At 48.5% G+C, this 20,208-nt stretch overlaps 1 protein-coding gene across 4 annotated transcripts in view; it reads right to left on the bottom strand.

The window, feature by feature from the left end:
• The window catches only part of Synj2 (synaptojanin 2), a 105,632-nt gene that overhangs the window by 17,210 nt on the left and 68,214 nt on the right, over positions 1 to 20,208 (bottom strand). For 3 of the 4 annotated variants that reach the window (XM_008839488.3, XM_008839477.3, XM_029566744.1), the window contains 12 exons: positions 18,505 to 18,601; positions 16,018 to 16,190; positions 14,127 to 14,208; positions 13,359 to 13,508; positions 13,090 to 13,255; positions 12,319 to 12,510; positions 10,044 to 10,125; positions 8,554 to 8,694; positions 6,616 to 6,808; positions 3,399 to 3,557; positions 1,980 to 2,136; positions 891 to 1,008 (listed from right to left, as the gene is read on the bottom strand). In XM_008839488.3, coding sequence (XP_008837710.1) covers positions 891 to 1,008; positions 1,980 to 2,136; positions 3,399 to 3,557; positions 6,616 to 6,808; positions 8,554 to 8,694; positions 10,044 to 10,125; positions 12,319 to 12,510; positions 13,090 to 13,255; positions 13,359 to 13,508; positions 14,127 to 14,208; positions 16,018 to 16,190; positions 18,505 to 18,601 — 1,710 coding nt within the window. The remainder of the gene's footprint in view (positions 1 to 890; positions 1,009 to 1,979; positions 2,137 to 3,398; positions 3,558 to 6,615; positions 6,809 to 8,553; positions 8,695 to 10,043; positions 10,126 to 12,318; positions 12,511 to 13,089; positions 13,256 to 13,358; positions 13,509 to 14,126; positions 14,209 to 16,017; positions 16,191 to 18,504; positions 18,602 to 20,208) is intronic. The other variant, XM_029566745.1, reaches the window with a different exon arrangement.

Genomic DNA, 20,208 nt, shown 5'->3' with positions numbered 1-20,208 from the left:
TCTTTTTTAAAATTTTTTTTTAAATTTTATTTTATGTGTATGCATGTATTGCCTGCATGTAGGTAAGTGCACCCGTGTCGTACACTGCCCACGGAGGTCAGAAGAGGCTGTTGGATCCCCTGGAACTGGAGTTACGGACTGTTAGCTGCCATGTGGGTACTGGGATGTGAACCCGGGTCTTCTGCAAGAACAACCAGTGTTCTTAACTGCTGAGCCATATCTCCAGCCCTCTCTTTTTTATTTATTTCTAGACCTTGCAATTTTGGTAGTAACTGTAGGAGAATTAAATTTTCCTCACTTTCCCTCCAATGTTACCCTCTTCTGTCTTGCAATATGTTGACTAATGAGTCCCCTCACCCACCAGACCGCCCTTTCTGCCATCCGCTGTCTCCTTCCATTCTCAATGCACAATGCCCATGGCTCAGGGTCTGTCTTCACTGACACCAAGGCTTAAAAACTATATGGTGTTTGTCCTAACAAAAATACTAGGAAAAAAAAAAATCATCTTCACTGGTAGGTGCATGCGTCAGTCCCATGGCCCTGTTTGGTGCTGGACATCAGCTGCAAATGAGTGAGACAGGTCTGTAACCTGCATGATTGCAGCTTGAAAACATTACCGAGAAAAATCTGGGTGGCAGTGAATCCAGGAATGTTTAAAAGACAAAACTGTACAGGCTGTACCTTTGAAATCTTCATAAATGATGTCATTTATGATATAGAACAGTGACAACATGCTAACAATGATTACTTCTCAATACACAAATATTTGTTCTTCCTCTCGCCCCCCCCCCACAGTCATACACTCACTCACATACTAATCCTGTATAGAGACGGCATGTTGGTGCCCTGTGGGGAAGAGGAGACACTGCCTTCCCCAGAGAGGACCATACCTGTGATCAGATGCCTGTAGCTCTGCGCGGCCGTAGTATCTGAGGGTCCCAGGAGACCAGGTATGTCTGACTTTGGTGTCACTATCTAGATCATTGTCTAGAAGGTTGAGTTCTCCAGCTGCTCGAGATTCCATTCAGGAAGCCAATAAGTGACATAAAATCATATCAATATCAATCTCTCTCTCTCTCTCATCTATCTATCTATCTATCTATCTATCTATCTATCTATCTATCTATCTATCATCTATCTATCTATCTATCTGAATGTAGCAAAGATCTCTCTGCCTGGGGCTCAGGCTCCTTTGCTTACCCCCTTGAGCTTGAGCTGTGCAGGGGCTACTCTGGGGTCTGGGGCAAAGTCTTCACATGTAGACTACCCAGAGCAGTCATGGTCATGACCACCTCCCTTCCTCTCAGGTCTCCTAGCTGTGGGTCTGGGGTACATGGGTCTGCCCATGACCTGCAGCCTTTGAACAGTGGAGGAGGACTTTTCTGCCCCACCTTCTAGCCCTGGAGTTATGAAGATGCTCTCTGACTTATCGGAAAGAAAAGCTCTACCTGCAGCTGTAGTTTCCTTGCTTTGAAATCTTGGCGGACATCTCTCTTGAAAATGGCTGTTTATGCACTAGATTACAGGTGTTGCAACTTTAATAAGCTTTACTTCCTTACTGTATGGATGTCAATGGCACTTTATTAAAATATACTTCACAACTCACCGATTTAAAAAAAGATCTGTCTGGTTCCTGCTCCATTTGGAATTGGGACTTTAAGTAGATAAGTTTGGCTGAACAAAACAGGCTAGTAAAATACCTGAGTAGTGTGAGGGGAGAGGAAAGGCACCCCAAGACTTAACTCCTCTTTCCTCCTAGGACAAAGGGCAGAACAGAGGCATCCATGATGCAGCAAGGGGGAGAAGCAGGACAGATGAAGGTGCCTCCAAACACAACTTGCAAAGAGGGTTATCATTTGGATGGTTAATTGAAAAAAATTGTGATTCACATAGCCAGAGCACTGGGCTGAGTGTTGTTCTTTCCCTCTGTGATGCTCACTTACCCCCCTCCCTGTCCTGGACACACCTACGGCATTCACCTGTCTTATCAAAGGGATGCTTCTTCCTCCACCACAGCACCCTGTCTGTCCAGGCTGGGGTACGGCACTTGTCACTTGTATCATAGGCGGCTGAGCCAACATCATACTTGTAGGTGGGTCCAAAATTAATGGCTCCTTCATGAAAATCTTTAAAAATCTATTGGGAGAAAGAAATCGCAAGGCCACCTTCAGAAAAGAAGAAGATATGTTCCAAAGCGTTCTAAGAGGTAGGAGAATCTATATGTGCAAATGTCTGAAATTACACATGCACGCCTTTTAATAGGCTAACCAGTGGTAAGCCTCTACTCACTGCTGACAGACACCATCACAATACCTTCCCCTCCCTCCTGCATCCCTGCCAGCTATCTGCTGTCACCCCCAGGAGACAGAAGTCGAGCACAGGGCAGGAACCACTGTGTGCTCATCCGGGCACTCCCACGATACAGCAAATGCCTTTTCACTTGATGCAGCAGGGAAGGCAGTGGGAACAGTGGTCAGGGAAGGAGAGGGATTTGTTGGGTAGCATGTGTGAGCTCTGAGATGGACAGCGGGTCATGCTGTAGCATGTGTGAGCTCTGTGGTGGACAATGGGCCATGCTTAAGGGGTGTGAACTCTGTGAGGGCCAATCTTGAACCAAATTGTGGCCAGCTGCGCCAGGCTTGTGTAACGTTGGGTAAATAATTTGACTTTGTCCTCAGTTTTCTTTTTCAATAAAATGAGTATAATAGCCAATTTGTAGGGCACTTTGGAGGACGCTAGGTACAATTTGGTTGTGGAAATGATGCTGTTTGTTATTGTATTCACAAACAAGAAAGATATATCACCAAAATATTTTGAGTGGAGTCTAGAGTGTCACTCAGCAGTAGTTTTTTATGCCAGAGGCAAAGCAGTCTGGAAAAATACTGCATATGCATAGAAGATTGGTAGACCTAGTAGAGGAGGACTGTGCATAACAATATTCAACACCTTCACTAGGTAGCCAGCTCAGACACCGACAGGGTGGTCCACCAGAAGGCAGCCATGACTCAGACTGAGCAGAGCCCCTCACTGAGGAGACCTAGGGGAGCCAATTCTTCCTGTGTATGGAACACAGGGAAGTGCGCTAGAGGTGGTGGGGCACGTGTACTGTCAGCTTCTCCCACTGTGTTCAATGCTGTGGATGGCTTTCCTTCAGAGATGACCTCTCAGCCTTAGGAAGGCAAGGACCCCGTGCGTGGCCAGACAGAGCCCCATTAGGACAGCGGTGTGTGTGACTGCATGCTGCCATTCCCCTCGCTTCAGAAAGTCCTCCATGTTTTCCACAGTATCAAAAGCAGCATTAAATCCACTCTCTTAGAGCATATGTCTGGCAGACTCACTCCATGTTGGAGTGGAGATGGTGGAAGCAGCCACAAACCCTAAAGGCACACTTCACTTACTTTTCCACTTGACTTCTGTAGCTGCAGCTGGTCAAATTCCATAAGTTTCTTCCAATCTTGGCGTTTAACAAAATAAAAGACTTCTTCATAAGTAAGATCTATTCGGTAGTTGAAGTCACCACACCAAAACACATAATCGTGAGAAAAAACGTTTCTCCCCTAAGTTGTAAAGAAAATTATAGTCATTCTGTCCACTGTATAGTATGTTGGGATGCATTCTAGATAATTGAAACATACATTTATTTATTTATTTATTCATTCATTCATTTATTTTGGTCTTTTTGAGATAGGGCCTCCCTGTAGCCCCAGCTGGCCTGGAACTTGCTATGCAGGCCTTCAACTCACAGCCATTGCCTGCCTCTGCCTCACACTAGGATTAAAGGCATGTGCCACCATGCCCAGCCCAATAATTGAAACATATTATGTGGTCTTTTTTTTCTTTTATTGACAGAAAAATTGAGTGTAAGTTAATTCTTAATGCAGGTACAATAGCCACTGCCACAGGTAGCTGTCTAAATTTAAATTATTAAAAATTACTTGCATTGGACACTTCAAAGGAGGGCAGAGAGGGAGGGAGACAGGCTCCTGAGACACAGGACAAGCAGAAGCATTTAAAAAAAATTTTAAAGTTTGGGACTGGAGGGATGGCTCAGTGGTTAAGAGCACTATCTGCTCTCTTAGAGGACCCAGGTTTGATTCCCAGCACCCCCATGGCAACTAAGAACCGTCCGTAACTCCAGTTCCAGGGGATCGGATGCCCTCTTCTGACCTCTGTGGGCTATGCACAGCATGGCTGTACTTATATACATTCAGGTGATATACTCATACACATAAAATAAAAATAATGAAATATTTTCTAAGTGTTTTAAAGTTTTCTACCAAAGTGTCTTGTTTTTACCTAATCCCATAAACCCGAGAAATCGTTACATAATATCCTTTTCTATTTTATTATTTTTTATTTTTTGAGATAGGGTCTCCTATAGCCCAGGATGTTCTCAAACCCTTTACGTAGCTGAGGATTATGGGAGTGCACCACCATACCCAGTCGTATCTAGTGCTGGGGACTGAACCCGGAACTTCATGCCTAGTGGACAAGTACTCTACCTCCTCAGCTACATCCCAAGCCCTGCCTGCTTTTCTTTTTCCTTTTTCTTTTTTTGGTCTTTTTGAGACAGGGTCTCCTTGTAGCTCCAGCTGGCCTGGAACTCACATGTAGACCAGGCTGGCCTTTAACTCATGGGGATCCACCTGCCTCTGCCTCCCAAGTACTGGGACTACAGGCGTGCACCACGCCCAGCTCCTGCTTTTCTATTTTAAATAACGGTGTTCCAGAGTGGTCCTGACAAAGTTCCAACTCCACCTGGGAAGCACAACTACCAATATCTCTTTTACCAATTCCACCCCAGGGTGACTGTACTCTCGCTGGTTGCAACCACATCTTGAGAGGTGTGCCCCACACTCGGCATTAGGAACACAAGGTTTAAGGAAATGATCACCGATGCTAATACTATGCAGTTCTGTAAACCTCAGGGCTTGGACTCTTCGACTCTCTTACCACTGTTCTCCCTCCTCCATCCTGCCCATAGCAGGAGCCCTGTGTCCCCAGCCCAGCCCTGGAGAGCTCTTCCCCAACTGTGACACATGAACTGTCCACAAGGGCAGGTCACTGCTCCAGGTGCACCTTGTCCTCACAGCAGCCTGTGCAGCAGAGGCTAAGGTTCTATTTTACATTAAAAAAATCAGAAACAAAGTACTTTACTGAAGGTTGCAATGCTAGTGTATGACAGATCTGAACCCATATCTGCCTAGTCTAAACCACTCTCTTCTCCTACTATGTAGTGTCCCCATTTGTGGTATCCCTACTATGTGGTGTCCTCACTTGTGATATCCCTACTATGTGGTATCCCCACTTGTGGTATTCCTACTATGTGGTATCACTACTTGTGTTATCCCTACTATGTGGTATCCCCACTTGTGGTATTCCTCTTGTGGTATCCCCACTGCCCCACCCCACACTGACCATGAAGACAGATTAAGAGGATCCTAAACCAGCACTGTCCATGCAGCTTCTGTAGCACTGGAATGCTTCCCACATGGCCCAGCGAGGAAGCCGCTGACCACATGTCAGTGCATGCTGGGCACTTGAAATGCCCAATTCAAGTAGTTTCTAATTCATTTAAATTTAGATTGCTACCTGTGGTCCGTGGCTACGGTAATCTACCCAACTAGCATGGAGAATTAACTTACAGGTACAGTCAATTTTTTGGTCAATAGAAGAAAGTGATATAATTTTCAATTACTTGGAATGTATCAAAGTATACTATTTCAAATTTACTTTTCTAGTAAAAAAGATCAGATCACATACAAGTTGAAATTTTCCCAACTCAATAATGTGTTCCTTAACATGAGAAATAAAACCAGCAGGAATTAGGATACTTATAATTGAAAATTCATGAATTTTTGCCTTGCAGTCTGTGCTGCTGAATTGTTAGAACAGCAGTTTTAAAGGCTCTCTTTCTCACAAGGAACTGATCTGTTCTGCAGGAGAGCCCCGGGATCCAGTCAGCCTTCATCACAAGTTGGAGGACTCTGTGAGGACAGCTGGACCACCTCTGGGCCACCACTAGAGGGCAGTCTGACGTGTGCTATTGGAGACCTCAGGGCAGATGGAGGGCCCTGCTTCCTCAGTCCTGATTTGCTAGTTTGGAAAAAGGAGCTTTTAGCTGAGCAGCAACAGAAGGTACGGTACGTGTGAAGATGGTTCGTCAGGAGAAAACGGAATCTGCACCCCCAGGAAAGTGGAGATTTTATACTGCTTGAATTCAGATGTTCTTCACAAATGTAACAGCACCGCCAACCTGGTTTTCTCCCCATTCTATCACCTGACTTAGAAACACCCCGAAGCGCACTTAAGAAGAGCTGGAGCGCCTAAGCACTTCCAGGAAGTTGAGGTAGGAAGGCCAACCTGGTTTTCTCCCCATTCTATCACCTGACTTAGAAACACCCCGAAGCACACTTAAGAGCTGGAGCGCCTAAGCACTTCCAGGAAGTTGAGGTAGGAAGAGACACAACACTGCAAGGCTGCCTTCTCCTCCCAGAATGACAGCACATCTCTCTGGGGAGACCCCCCCCCCTTAGTGTTCCATCCCCAGGCCTGGCTCTGGTTAGCAGCTCAGAAAACCATGTGGGTCAGGCACACAACCTGCAGGCCACTCACCGCAGGGAAAGAGAGCTTGTGGGTGATCTCCCTGTAGTCTTCGTTCCTCTCCTTCACCTGAGACTGCCCAGCAGTCAGGTGGCTACAGATGAAGCAGAAGCTGGTACTGTGGAACTGAAAGCGGATGCCCACAGCGCCCTTATTCCCTGCCTTTCCCCCCATGCCAGTCTTCACTGTGTCGATGGCCACATCCCTGCAACAGAAAGATGGGCACACTCCGTTGGTTGTGAGAAAGTATGAACCTGTTCTACCACAGAGAAGAGCCTGGCAGCACAGCAACTCCAGCAGAGGCCCTGCTCAGAGATCAGAGCCCAATGTGACAGTGGTTCAGGCCATGGTCCCTGTCATTGCTGAGCACTGCCTGGGGTCGGGGCATCTTTGTCAGGCCTGCTCAAAAGGGCTTTGTCCTCCACCAGCATCCCATGAAGCTACAGACACATCACTCCTATGTCAGCCCAGCCTTCCCACCAGCAGGAGCAGCACTCCTGCTTCATTGTTATGTGTCTGTCTGTGTCCCTCCCCCTCTCATCCCCCCCCACCCCCCTGTCATGCCCGAGCTTCGATCCGCGAAGCAGGAGGCATCGTGCCCGAGCTTCCATCCGTGAAGCAGGAGGCATCGTCATCTAACAATTGACACACTTTGAGAACAAGTTGGCCTGGGGAGGTGTTCTCAAACGGTCTTTCTCACAATGCAGGTTCTGGTTCATATTAAATGCCAACTGGGAATGCAGACTGTAAGATATCAGGATGGAAGGCTGTAAGACAGCTAATGTTCCCAGGCTACAGAGGCTGCTGGTTACACCTGCTACTTGGGAGACAAGGTGAGGTGACAACTGCCTAAGGAGTGTATCAAACAAGCTTGAAGCCAAAGGGCAGGAAGCTGAGGAGCAGGTGAAGAGCCCTCAGGCCAGGTTAAGGGAACCTGCAGGACTTCTACCTCACCTCACCCATGACTTACCACAACCTTTACCTTGACTCCTCTTTTTTTTGGTCTTTTTGACACAGGGTCTCCCTGAAGCCCCAGCTGGCCTGGAACTCACTATATAGACCAGGCTGGCCTCCACCTCACAGAGATCCACCTGCCTCTGCCTCCCAAGTACTCGGATTAAAGGCGTGCCCCACCACGCCCGGCCATACCTTGACTTCTCTTTACTAACTCAGCCAAGCTGTCCTAGTAACACAATCACAGGGTCAGGGTCTTAAACATGTTTTGAAAGTAACAGAAGATTATGAATGCAGGATCTAAGGGCCAGCATAAGGCATTCCAGGGGCCTTCTGACGATATGGAGCTGCTAAGCCAGGTCCCACTTGACTTCCTCAGAAGGTCTGTTCAATGCCTTGCATTAGCAATTAGTAATCCAAATGCCACCAATAAGACTGGGTAGCATAGACTTTGAGAAAGCCCAGGGAGAAAACGACTCCCTGTAGTGTCTTACATACTCATCCACACTCACCCTCTCCTAAAAGATACCTATTTCCTAAGGTTTCCTGTTTTTTACACTCACAAGGCTGTCTCCTTGGAGAAGTAACAATGAGGTGAAATAAATTCTACCTAGAATTCTTTCTAGAAGAGGCAGAATTGGCATTGCTGAGGAGTTACGCAGCTCTTGCCCAGGGGTTTCCTGTCTGTAAACTGTGAATGAGATTATCCCCTCCTTGCTCACACTGAGATTGGGTGATATCAGTCCTGGAGCACTCCTCCTAAGAGCCCAGTTTCCTGAATTAGGAGTTTCCCATGGTGGCTTTTTAACTGTCACACAATATTCTATTCAGCCCCATTTTTCCTCAGGAGTTTGCTCCATTTATTGAGAATAATGGCAGGTCCTGTTTCCTGCTGCAGGAGTTTGGGGTGGGGGGCAGGTCAGAAGGAAGTCACAGAACAAAACACAGACTTACAACCCCTCGTTCCCCAGATGTTCATAAACTAAGTGTTCTTACCTGATGAATGGAACATGGTACGGACGCACAAAGATATAAAGACAGACGCCCACCAGCTGTGCCGAAGTCAAGAGAATGTACCTATGCGAGCGTGAGATGGCTTTCTGAAGTTGCTCGCCCCACATCTTCCTGTTGGTGGTGCTGGAAAAGCAGAGGAATGCTGTGTAGAGCTGGCAGGGAACGCCTCCTCCCACCTGCTGCCCTCCAGCCCTCAGTCTACCCTTTTCACAGATTTGATTTCCTGTTGTCATATGAGTGACCTGCTTCAACTCCTCCCATGGGTTATTATTTTTTTTTTGTTTTTTGGGGGGTTCGTGGTATTAGAGATTGAACCCAGGGTGTGGTGCATGTTAGACAAGTGTGTGATCACTGAACATACATCCCCAGTTCTCTTTTCACTTTTTATTTTAAGACAGAATCTCCTTAAGTTGCCCAGACTGGCCTTGAACTCACTGTGTAACCCAAGAAGACCTTGAACTTGCAATCCTCCTACCTCTGCCTCCCAAATAGTTGGCATTACAGGCCTTACCAACCAGCCCTAGCTCTTACTGCATTTTGGGGGGGGGGGCAGGGTCTCCCTGTAGCCCCAGCTGGCCTGGAACTTGCTATGTAGACCAGGTTGGACTCGATCTCACAGAGATCCATCTGCCTCTGCCTCTGGAGTCCTAGGATTAAAGGCTGTGCACCACCACACTCAGTCCTCCGACTGTATCTTATATATCACAGTAGCTCCTCCCTACCCTGCCCCCAGGACAGGAAGGACCTGCTAAAAGCCCTGGAGAATTCTTTTTATTTTTTAAAACATTCCTTGAGAGCTGGCAAGATGGCCCAGGGATAAAGGTGCTTGCCACCAAGCCTGACAATCTGAGTTCAAGCTGTGGGACCCACATGACAGAGACAACATAAGTTGTTCTCTGACCTCCACACATGTGCTTCAGACACGCACTACCACTACTACCACTACTACTACTACTACTACTACTACCACTACTACTACTACTACTGCTACTACTACTGAATACAATTTTAAAAAGTTCCCTGAAATAAACCTGGGTCAGCTTATGGGGATGAAAGTCTGGCTGACTTTCTACTGACTGTTGATCTGGTGGTTTGGGGTCTCCCCTTCCTGCCTGGCATGTGAAGAGGAGCACTTCCTGCCAGCACCCATTTCTTCTCACTTCTCCCCAGAACACATGAGTCAGCCACTCTCCCAGCCCTGCCCGCCCTACACTCCAGGTTCACACTGACACTCCCGGGACAGCATGACTCAGCTGCAGCTCAGGCCGGAGCACCGCACAGAAGTCTCAGGGATACTAGCTCTTCCTTCTGTTTCCGTATCAGCAGGGAAAGAGGACCACACCATTGGCCAGTATGTGCAGACAGTGTTGCTAGAAGGACCCAGACAGTCAGGGCAGGGCTGCCAACCCAGGAGCAGGCTCCTGGCCAGGGACTCTCTCAGGGATACCTTACCCTCTGTGCTTGACCCTTACCTGGCATTGACAATATTTCCCGCACTCAGTTCCACCATCTCTTCAAACCCCACAGCAAATATGTCAGCAGGGCTGCTGTCATCTGGGAACAGGGCAGGAAATGAAGGGAGTCAGAACTGCCAAGTTTTGTACTGCTGGTTCACAGGGTCCCCTTGCCCTACTACCACACTACTCACTGCTGGAATTCACTTATAGGGGACAAGCCACTGGAATCCTCTGTCCCTCCCCTCCCATGCTTACTGCACATATCACACCTCCCTGTATACATCTGGAGCGCCTTGAGAACCTCGCCCAACCTCTGACTCTTTCTCTGCACAAGGGACAGAAACTACCATCTCATAGGTAGTGTGGAGCTTAAATTGGATACCATGCATAAAACACCTGGTTCAGTCCAGTCCCTTGAAAGAGTACCCCCTCATCCCTTCTAATGCTGTCTTCCCAGACAGATCCTGAGTGACCTGGGACAGCACTGTCTCATGGTTTGTGCTTTCCAAATATTTTTCAGATTGATGTGCAGATGGCTATTTGTAGTCAGAGAAGAGACTACCCGGGAGCCGCTGATGGAATCTCTTGGCAGACACTGGGCCAACTTGGAGCGCAGTGAGCCTGGAGCTGCAGCTCTGGCGTTGCTCGCTTCTGAAAGGTGCTTCATAGGATCCCCGCAGCCATTTATTGAAGCTCCTTAGTCACTACATCTGACCTACAGACACCTGAGCCACTAAGGCCAGTCAGTGTTCCAATTGCAGGAAGTAACAAGGCTCCTGTTCAAGGCACCAATGGGAGGAAGTGACACTGTAACAAAAGTCCAGTCAGCTCTCCACTTCCTCCTCTGCTGGTCACATGGCACCTGGCACCTCTAGTTGAATGGGCTGAAATCATAAAGCAGTTTCGTTCTCTTTTTAAAGGGAACACCACCTTTCCTCTGTCTGCTCGTCAGTGACATTAAGTCCAATGCTTCCTTTTTTCTGAACCTGCTAAGTTTCCAGTAAGCCCAGCACCATCTCCGCAATAATGTTCCTGCCAGACAGTCATTAATGTGCCTTAACCAGCACCCTGTGATACAGGCAGAGGAAGAAGGTCATCATACAGTATGGAGGGTGCTCCCCTCAGTGAGGGGCACTGACTGGGCAACCTTGGCATTACTGGGTTGCCTCTGGTGGTGTCCAGATGGCTTCTGGATGCATCACCAATGGCAACACAAGCACCACCGATATGTGACTGGCAGTGACCCTGCATTGTAGACTCTGACACCTTCCTGGAGGTGAGGATCACATGTGTGTGTGGCAGAGGGGATGCACATAAGCACAGGCCACCACATGCATAGGACCGTGAGTCACTCAGCACCTAGGCATGAACCTTTCTTCTTGTGTTCCCCAATGCAGGAAAAAGCAAGGCCTTAGGGTGCTGCACACCCTGCCTCTCAGTAAGACCCCTCAATAAGATCTTGTATGACCGAAGATGGAGTGTGTGTCAAGTTTGGAACTTTTTTATCCTTATAAAGTATACACATTCTTTCACGACTGCTTAAAGGAGATGACTGTCACAGGTTGAGTAGCTTTTATCTGAAATGCTTGGGACAGATGAGTTTAGATGTTAGATTTTGGAATATTTGCATAAGGATAATGAAGTATCTTGGGGATGGGACCTAACATGGACTTCATATGTCATGTTCACTTTATATTTAGACTCTAAAAATAGTTTAATACATTTTTAGTGTGGCTGGGCTTGGACTGTGACCTGTGGCATGAGATCAAAAGTGGAACCTCCTTCCTTTGGCCTTCTGGGATGTCACAACAGAATTGAAGTTTCAGCTGCTAGAGCATACAGGAATCAGAGTTCCAGATCGGGGATGCCCACGTTGGATTAGGCTGGGAGAAAAGCAGGGATGAGATGGTGTTGGGCAGCAGCAATGCCCAACATTCATCAGAAGCCTGACTCCAGTCAGTTCCTGACAGCAGTGTGGCCTAGAGGCAATATCTCCTAATGACCACTAGGTTCTAATAACCTAGCCCTACGACTGCAACATCTCTGCATCTGAAGACAAAGGAGATCCTTTCCTTGATAACTCCCCCAAGCACTTGGAAAAGAAAAGGAGTCACATAATTAACTTGCTAGGCAGTATCCTTGAAGGTGAGACCATCGCGCTTCAAAGACTCTGACAAATGAAAATGCAAATATCAATACTAAATTCTACAAGGCAATGGCGCTCACAGTCAACTGTTTGGCAGGTCGCAGGGAACTGTGTTTTGCCTTTCCCCAAAGAGACCATCCTCACCCTGGGAATCCACTGCTTCTGAGAGCTGGGGGGCATCCAGGAGCCAGTCCGTCAGCTCAGCTGTCCCCAGGAGATTGCTCCGGAACTGCTTCCCCCCGTTCACATTCCAGGTCCCCATGGCGATCTGGATCCGCTTGAAATTTGTAAATTCTGATTGGCGTTCAGTCATGGCTCTCAGGATCCTGGGTGTCACTGTTAGGAGACATAAGGGGCACGTTTTTCTCCATTCTTGTCCTCTCTTGGACTATTATCATCCAAGCCAAGAAAGTAGAAAAGGTCAGAACGCACAGGCTCCTAGGAAATCCATGGATCACAAATACTTGAATAAAACTGCATCTATACTGCGCATGTACAGACATTAATCTTGTCGTTTCTCCTAAGCAATACAGTCGAACTGTTTACCTAGCATTTACATTGCACGAGGCATTATACATGATCTAGAGATGAGCTAAGGTATACAGGAAGATGTGCACAGGCTCTGTGCAAAGATTACATTTTATGCAGAGGACTTGAGCATCTGCAGAGTTTGATATCCATGGAGGTCCTGGCACCACTGTTTTCTGGATACTGAGGGACAATTTTACAGAGACAGCTTGTAAGCTGCTTAGATCAGACCAAGAGCTCATAGACCAGAGGCTCTGGACATGTCTTACAGCCATCTTGGATCACACGTTTGGGTGCAGTGGGGCTGTTAGCCCCATCCACTGTTACCCCCACCTCCTCACATCCTTAGGGCTGTGGATACCCCACACAAGGGCAGGCGCCTGTTACCCAGAAGGGCCGGGTTGTCCAGCAGCATTCTCCCTTTGTCTGTGGACTCCTCATTGTAGACGTCTCCAACCAGCAGCAGCTTGATAGCCTCCTGCTTCACCCCGTCAAAGAAGTTGGACTGGATGGTACGAGACATGGACCGGGCCCCATCCTTTAGCTTCCCTACCTGCATAAGCCCAAACACAGGGTAAGAGGGATTCATGTGGTTCCCTTCCCTGCTCCCTCAACCTGCTCCTATCTTGACCCTCTCTCCCTGGGCCTGCCTCTACCTTGGCCTTTCCTTCCAGGGCCCTGCTGCCCGTGAACACCTTGCTCAGGCTGTGCCCATTCAGAGACCACATGGCTTTGAAGGACTCCACAAAGCGGTCAACAATGGGCTTTGAATTCAGGCCCAGGCTCTCGAGCTGCAGATGAAGGACCTGGAGGAGAAACAAAGGACAGTCATCACTGGCTGCCTAGAACACCCCCAGGTGCCTGTAAGCGAGCCCCTCACTCATTAGACTGAGGATGAGAAGCACGGGCTCCCCCCAACTTTGCTCAGGCCATCCTTCCTGCCCCTCTCTGAATGCCTGATGCCAGATTAGCCACCAAAAGGCCGAACACCAATCAGTGGGGGACAGCAGGCTGCACAGATGGAGCTGCAAGGGGCCAACCAGGCAACCAGGGTCCTACTGGCACTCTCGGGTTTCAAGGCAAGCCATCATGGCCAGTCTCACACTACCCTGACCCTGGGGTATATTCATGGCTATCTCTACATAGAATAGATGCTTCTCAAAGACAACTGGAGCCTTTGGGCCAACCATGTCTGAGATGTATCCCAGAAGATATATAAATATGTAAGTCATGACAGGGAAAGGCATACAGTGGTAGAAGGAGGCAGCCACTAAAGGAGCCACTCTAAACAGCCCCCTCTGCATCCCGATCACCTGATCTGTCATTAGAAAGTGGAACTGTGAAGTTACCCCCATCTTGCTGCTGAAGGCCCAGCCTGCCTCACTGAATGCACATGACAAGGCACAGATACACAAGGAATTCACCTCAAGTGCGATGAAGCTCTGCACAGTGTTGGTTCGGTCCAGGCAGTCAAGACAGTTCATCCGTAAAGTACCTTTCTGAAAACTTAGGATCACAAGAAGAAATGGAACAATTATGAGGTATGTTTGAAAGACCACCAGCTGTAGCACAATGGCCAAAGTCTGTCTGCTTCCCCAGGAAACTTGTTCCAAGAGACCCCTTGCATCCTTCCTAGCAGCTCGCCAGCATTCCAGTACACACCAGGAGGAATCCCTGTACTGCAGGAAGAATAGGCAGACCCCAAGACACACCCCCAGCAGCCCACATCCCCAGGTTATCATAAGCACAGCCGGTTCCTGTTATTCACAACAATTACCTTCTACAAAAGTTCATGAATAGTGTATTAGCAAATACTGAGGCATCCTGGGAGAAGTGCCTGAGTATCTAACTGCATCAATTGGACAAAAATGACCTTGTTTGACATGTTTCTGTTTAAACACATATAGGTAAATCCCAGCAGCCCACATCCCCAGGTTATCATAAGCACAGCCGGTTCCTGTTATTCACAACAATTACCTTCTACAAAAGTTCATGAATAGTGTATTAGCAAATACTGAGGCATCCTGGGAGAAGTGCCTGAGTACCTAACTGCATCAATTGGACAAAAATGACCTTGTTTGACATGTTTCTGTTTAAACACATACAGGTAAATAGAGAGACAGCTCGACTGGGGATGGCACAACCAAAGGTTTTTAATTTAATGAGGGGTCAGTTGGAGGCTTAAGTACATTTTCCACTTAAGATATTTTCAATATAAAATGAGTTTACTGGAAGTAACCCCACAGCAAGTCAAACAGCACCCACACAGTGCTGCTTCATTAAGACTGAACTCCCCTCAGCAGCCCTGTAACTCCTGTCTGTAGGAAGCTTTTCTGACACGTAAGGCAAATCACTGCTTTCTTGCACTTGGAAAGCTAGGCAGCACCTTGGCCCTACAGTCAAACAGGGACATCACCAACAGAGGCACCGAAATGTGGAATTACGACAATGAACATTGAGAGAATCTGTTTATGGTAAGAGCTGAGACAAGGAGATTCAACTGCCTTCTTCAACCCATTGGGTGACCAATTTTTCACTGTTCTGAGTGTGTCTGTGAATGACTGTGAACATGGGGTTATGAGGGAGTTTTAGTGAGCAGCTGATTTCATAAATTTGGGATCTGCACATGATAAGGACTCATTGTGGTTTGAGGAAAGTGATCTCCTTCCACTCTGAATAGGGTAACTCACAGCCCAGTGTCTGCGGGCACTGGCTTCACATCAGCTCTCTCACCATGATTTGAGATAGCTCCCCTCAGGGCTTCTGTCCCGGTATGGATGAGCCATACCAGCCGAGCTCAATGGCTTTCTTCTTTGTTTATTTGAGACAAGGTCTCAAGTAGCCCAGGCTGGCCTAGAATTCACTATGTATGACCTTGAACTTCAGGTCCACCTGCCTCTGCCTTCCAAGTGCTGGAATTAGACATGTACCACCACACGGGGTTTTACTCAGTGCCAGGGACCAAACCCAGGGCTCTGTGCATGCTAGGCAAGTACTCTACCAACTGAACTCCATCCCCAGCCCTGAGCTCAGTGTTTTAATATAATCCTTTACGTTCAGAAATGTCTTTTTCCAGAAAATCAGGCTTTACTCTCTGCTTACAAAAGTCAAAAGCATGCCTCTGACTGCAGGAGGAAGGGGAGAAGGCCAGGACCCCAGAGCCCCAACATCATAGAGCTTATGATCCAGAAAACTACAGATGTTGACCAAGCAACCAGGAAAGGAAACGACTTCTGCTGAGGTGCCCAACCTAAGGAGCCGTCACACCCCTGGATTCCCCCTCCAGCAGTAGCGTGGAGCGCCAGCGAGACTCACCGTGGACTTACATTCTCGCCCTTTGCAAACACATCAAAGTCATCCCAGTGCAGCTTTAACTGAGGCCTCAACAGGTTCTCCAATTTCTCTAGCTTCCCACCTTTGGCAAACTGATGGAAGTCAAAATTTATCATAGGCGTGTCACCGGCATGGCAAGAAGCCCAGAGCAACTTCTGAAAAGGGAAGGGGAAGCTGTGAGCATGCTGGCATAAAGGAAGGCTAAGCCCTGCAGGCTGGTGACTGAGAGTGTCTTCTGGAGGCTTGAGCATTGCGGCCACCACAGTCACCCACCAGAGTACACATCAGCTGGAAAGCTCAGGAGGACTAGGCAGTGAACAACCCTGACCTCAAAAAGGAAGCATAGGACAAGGGCCCTGAGGGGGTACAGAAGCCACAAAGAGCATCTTGCCTGCATAAGGGCCGAAGGTCCCCCTTGGGCAATACCTCTCTGGGGGAGATCCCACTACTGTGGGGCTCGGGGACACAGGTAAGGGAAGGGTAGCTCTGGTCTTCAGGTGGTCCAAGTGCTCCAAGTCTCGGGAACAGCAGCATGTAGCAGGCTGTGCAGCTCATAATCCACCTGCTGTTGCCCTGGTAACCAGCCCCACCCTGACAGGCACTAGCCCTAGAAGGGTGGGCTCAGCAACAGTTGAGTCTCTAGACTGAGATGGTTAGCAGGATGTACAGAGTGGCAGAACCCAAGATGGGAGGAGGCACTGTCCCACTTGGTCCAGGCCCAGCCGAAGAGCCAGAGTACTGGTGAAGACAGAAGAATATAGTTCATGGCTGTGGATGGCTCAGAATGTGCCTCATAGAAGGAAGACCTCCCTTCCCCACACAGCTTCCCTGGCCAGGCAAACTTCTCAGTCTACTCGCCAAAGCACCTTGGAATTATGGACAGGCTGGCTGCCTTCCCAGGCCACTCAGCTCTGGGTCTCCCAGCATTAGCCAGAATCTGCCCAGTCAGTGGCTCCGAGGGCTTTGAAGAACTAGGAAGACTACCTAGAGCACCCTGGCCAGCCAGAATGTAAATTAACACATGCTGCCATCTTCAAGAATGTCTCTCTGGGGAAAAGAAGTCTGTGTAACTAAACAGTGAACTTAGTGGCTTAGAGTGTTCACCTCTGGGACCAGCACCTTGCCCAGCTGTGGCACGATGATAACCTCCGGGGCACAGGTTGGCTGCCAGCACCAGCCTCAATCTGGTGAGGTACTTCCTAGTCAGGACCATGTCTTAGGTCGCCAGGTGAAGCACTGCTTCTTCTACTGCTCAGGGACCATCCTTCCCTCCTAGGCTATCTCCTGTCCTCTGGGTATAAAAGAAGTCTTCACCTCAGTCCTGAGGGGCACTGTCACCCGCTGGGGGAAGGGATGAACACGTCCTATTCCATAACTCAAGACAAAAGGCAAGATTTGGGTTTTTTGTTGTCGAGGAGTCGTGTGTGTGTGTGTGTGTGTGTGTGTGTGTGTGTGTCTGTTTCGCCCTCTCTCTCCAAATATCCTATAAAAAGTACACTCACAATATCAGAGGGGATAGAGGGGCAAGACAAAAGGCAAGATTTGGGTTTTTTGTTGTCGAGGAGTCGTGTGTGTGTGTGTGTGTGTGTGTGTGTGTGTGTGTGTGTGTGTGTTGCCCTTTCTCCCAACCTTCCTTAAAATAAGTACTCAGCATCGCTGCCAAGATAGGTGGGAGAAGAGATATTTCTTGAGCTTGTTGCTCATAGCAACAAACCAAACAGGAAAAGCAGGTCTGGCCAAAGAAAACTGGCACCAGCAAGCTCCTGCTCCATACATGTGGCTTTCCTAAGTAGAGTGAAATGAGCACTTCAGCTGGGTTTGGCTGCCCCAACCAGGGGTCAAGGGTCAGAGGTCAAGGTGGCAGTGGAAACTGCACAGGTTGGTTCTCCTTCCTGCTGAGGTGACCTTAAGCTGTCCCCATAAGGGGCTTCCTTGAACTTCAAGCAACCAGAGGCCCTTTTCAAACTAAGCAGGGGCCATGAAATCCAGCAGGGTGAGGGGATCACTGCAGCTCATTCTGTGTCTTCTACAGTACAGTGCTCAAGGGGAGGCCAGGGCTCTGTGGCCAATGAGAGACCTGGGTAGTCACCACTCTGCCTGTTTGCAACCCTGTTGGGATCCACTCTGCTCTAAACTAGGTACCCAGTTATCAAGAGGAGCCTGCCGGGAGCTGGCATGCAGCCTCCACAGGCAGCCCAAACAAGACCCTGAGACTCGAAGGGTACCCCAAGCAAGAGGAAGCCACACATCGTTCTTGTATGAGCTGAGCCAATCCCTCAGCTTATAAAAAGTAAATGTAATGCATCAAGAATCCAAGTCACCTAGTGCTGGGCTCTGAAAACCTAAGCAGGGCCACCTGCTGTCCTCAGTGCTCACATGAACCAACTGCTCTTAGTCTCAAGGCCTGAGCAGGGCCCACCTTTGCACCCTTCCCATCTACACGCAACCATGGAGGACAGTAAGCATTACCTTGAAGGCCCTGTTGAGCACCTCTTCTCCGCCTCTGCTTCCCAGCAGGTTCACGACCACCTGCTTCCCGTACTGCTCCTTCAGAAGCACCATGTGCCTGCAACAACGGCAGGGCAGTGGTGACCCTATGGCATCTGTGCCAGGCAGCCTGCCTCCCATCCTGCCTCTTGGGGGAGAGGGTACAGGATGATGGCACTATCTCAGAATCAGAGGTCTAGCACCAGCCATGCCCCTGACCCAGAGTGTGTGGGAGGAAAAAGTCCCTTTCTCCTGGATACTACCATCACTGTTCACCAAGAACCCACTGGGAGGGCCAGACATGGTGGCACATGCCTTTAGTTCCAGCACTCTGGAGACAGAGGCAGGTGGATCTCTGTGAGTTCAAGGCCAGCCTGGTCTACACAGTGAGTTCCAGGACAGCTGGGGCTACAAGGAGACCCTATCTCAAATAAACAAACAAACGAACGAACAAACAAACAAACAACCCCCACCCCCCAAAAAATACTCCGCTGGGATTAAGTCTGACCAGGCTGTTCTCAGATGAAAGGTTTTCGGCAGGAACAACGTCCAACACGTCAGACCTTTAGATAAGGCTATGCTGGCCTTTCTATAAAGTCCATTTAGAACAATTCCTGACCTTTCATGAACAGTCTTGTAAGCAAGTACAACAAGCCCATCACTGAAATTAACATGTAAGTTCTTTCCCTTAGTGTTAGTGTTCCTGCTTTCCCAACTAGAAACACTGCGGCCTGAGCCTTGACCTCCACCTCAGGGTCCAACTGCCTTCCAAGCGCTGCATTTCATCTTTCATCGTGGAACCCAAATGAGATGGTACCACAAAGCCTGCAGCGCACATACACACACACACAGACACAGACACAGACACACACACACACACAGACACACACACAGACACACACACAGACACACACACAGACACAGACACACACACAGACACACACACAGACACAGACACACACACAGACACACACACAGACACAGACACACACACAGACACACACACAGACACAGACACACACACAGACACACACACAGACACAGACACACACACAGACACACACACAGACACAGACACACACACAGACACACACACAGACACAGACACACACACAGACACACACACAGACACAGACACACACACAGACACACACACAGACACAGACACACACACAGACACACACACAGACACAGACACACACACAGACACACACACAGACACAGACACACACACAGACACACACACAGACACAGACACACACACAGACACACACACAGACACAGACACACACACAGACACACACACAGACACAGACACACACACAGACACACACACAGACACAGACACACACACAGACACACACACAGACACAGACACACACACAGACACACACACAGACACAGACACACACACAGACACACACACAGACACAGACACACACACAGACACACACACAGACACAGACACACACACAGACACACACACAGACACACACACACACACGCATATCCAAATATTACAGAGATACCAGTACTTTTTTATCACCAGCTTGCCCAACCTCTCTCTCTCTCTCTGTGTCTCTCTCTCTCTGTCTCTCAGTCTCTGACAGGGTCTCATGTAGCCCAAGCTGGTCTCAAGTTCACTACCTTGCTAAGAATAACCTTGAACTCCTGATCCTTCTGCCT

This window comes from Nannospalax galili, unplaced genomic scaffold (assembly GCF_000622305.1).
Source record: "Nannospalax galili isolate Female #2095 unplaced genomic scaffold, S.galili_v1.0 scaffold211, whole genome shotgun sequence".
In the NCBI taxonomy this organism is placed as follows: Eukaryota; Metazoa; Chordata; class Mammalia; order Rodentia; family Spalacidae; genus Nannospalax; species Nannospalax galili.
Note: the sequence above shows the minus strand (reverse complement) of the source record. Positions and strands in the feature narration are given on the sequence as shown.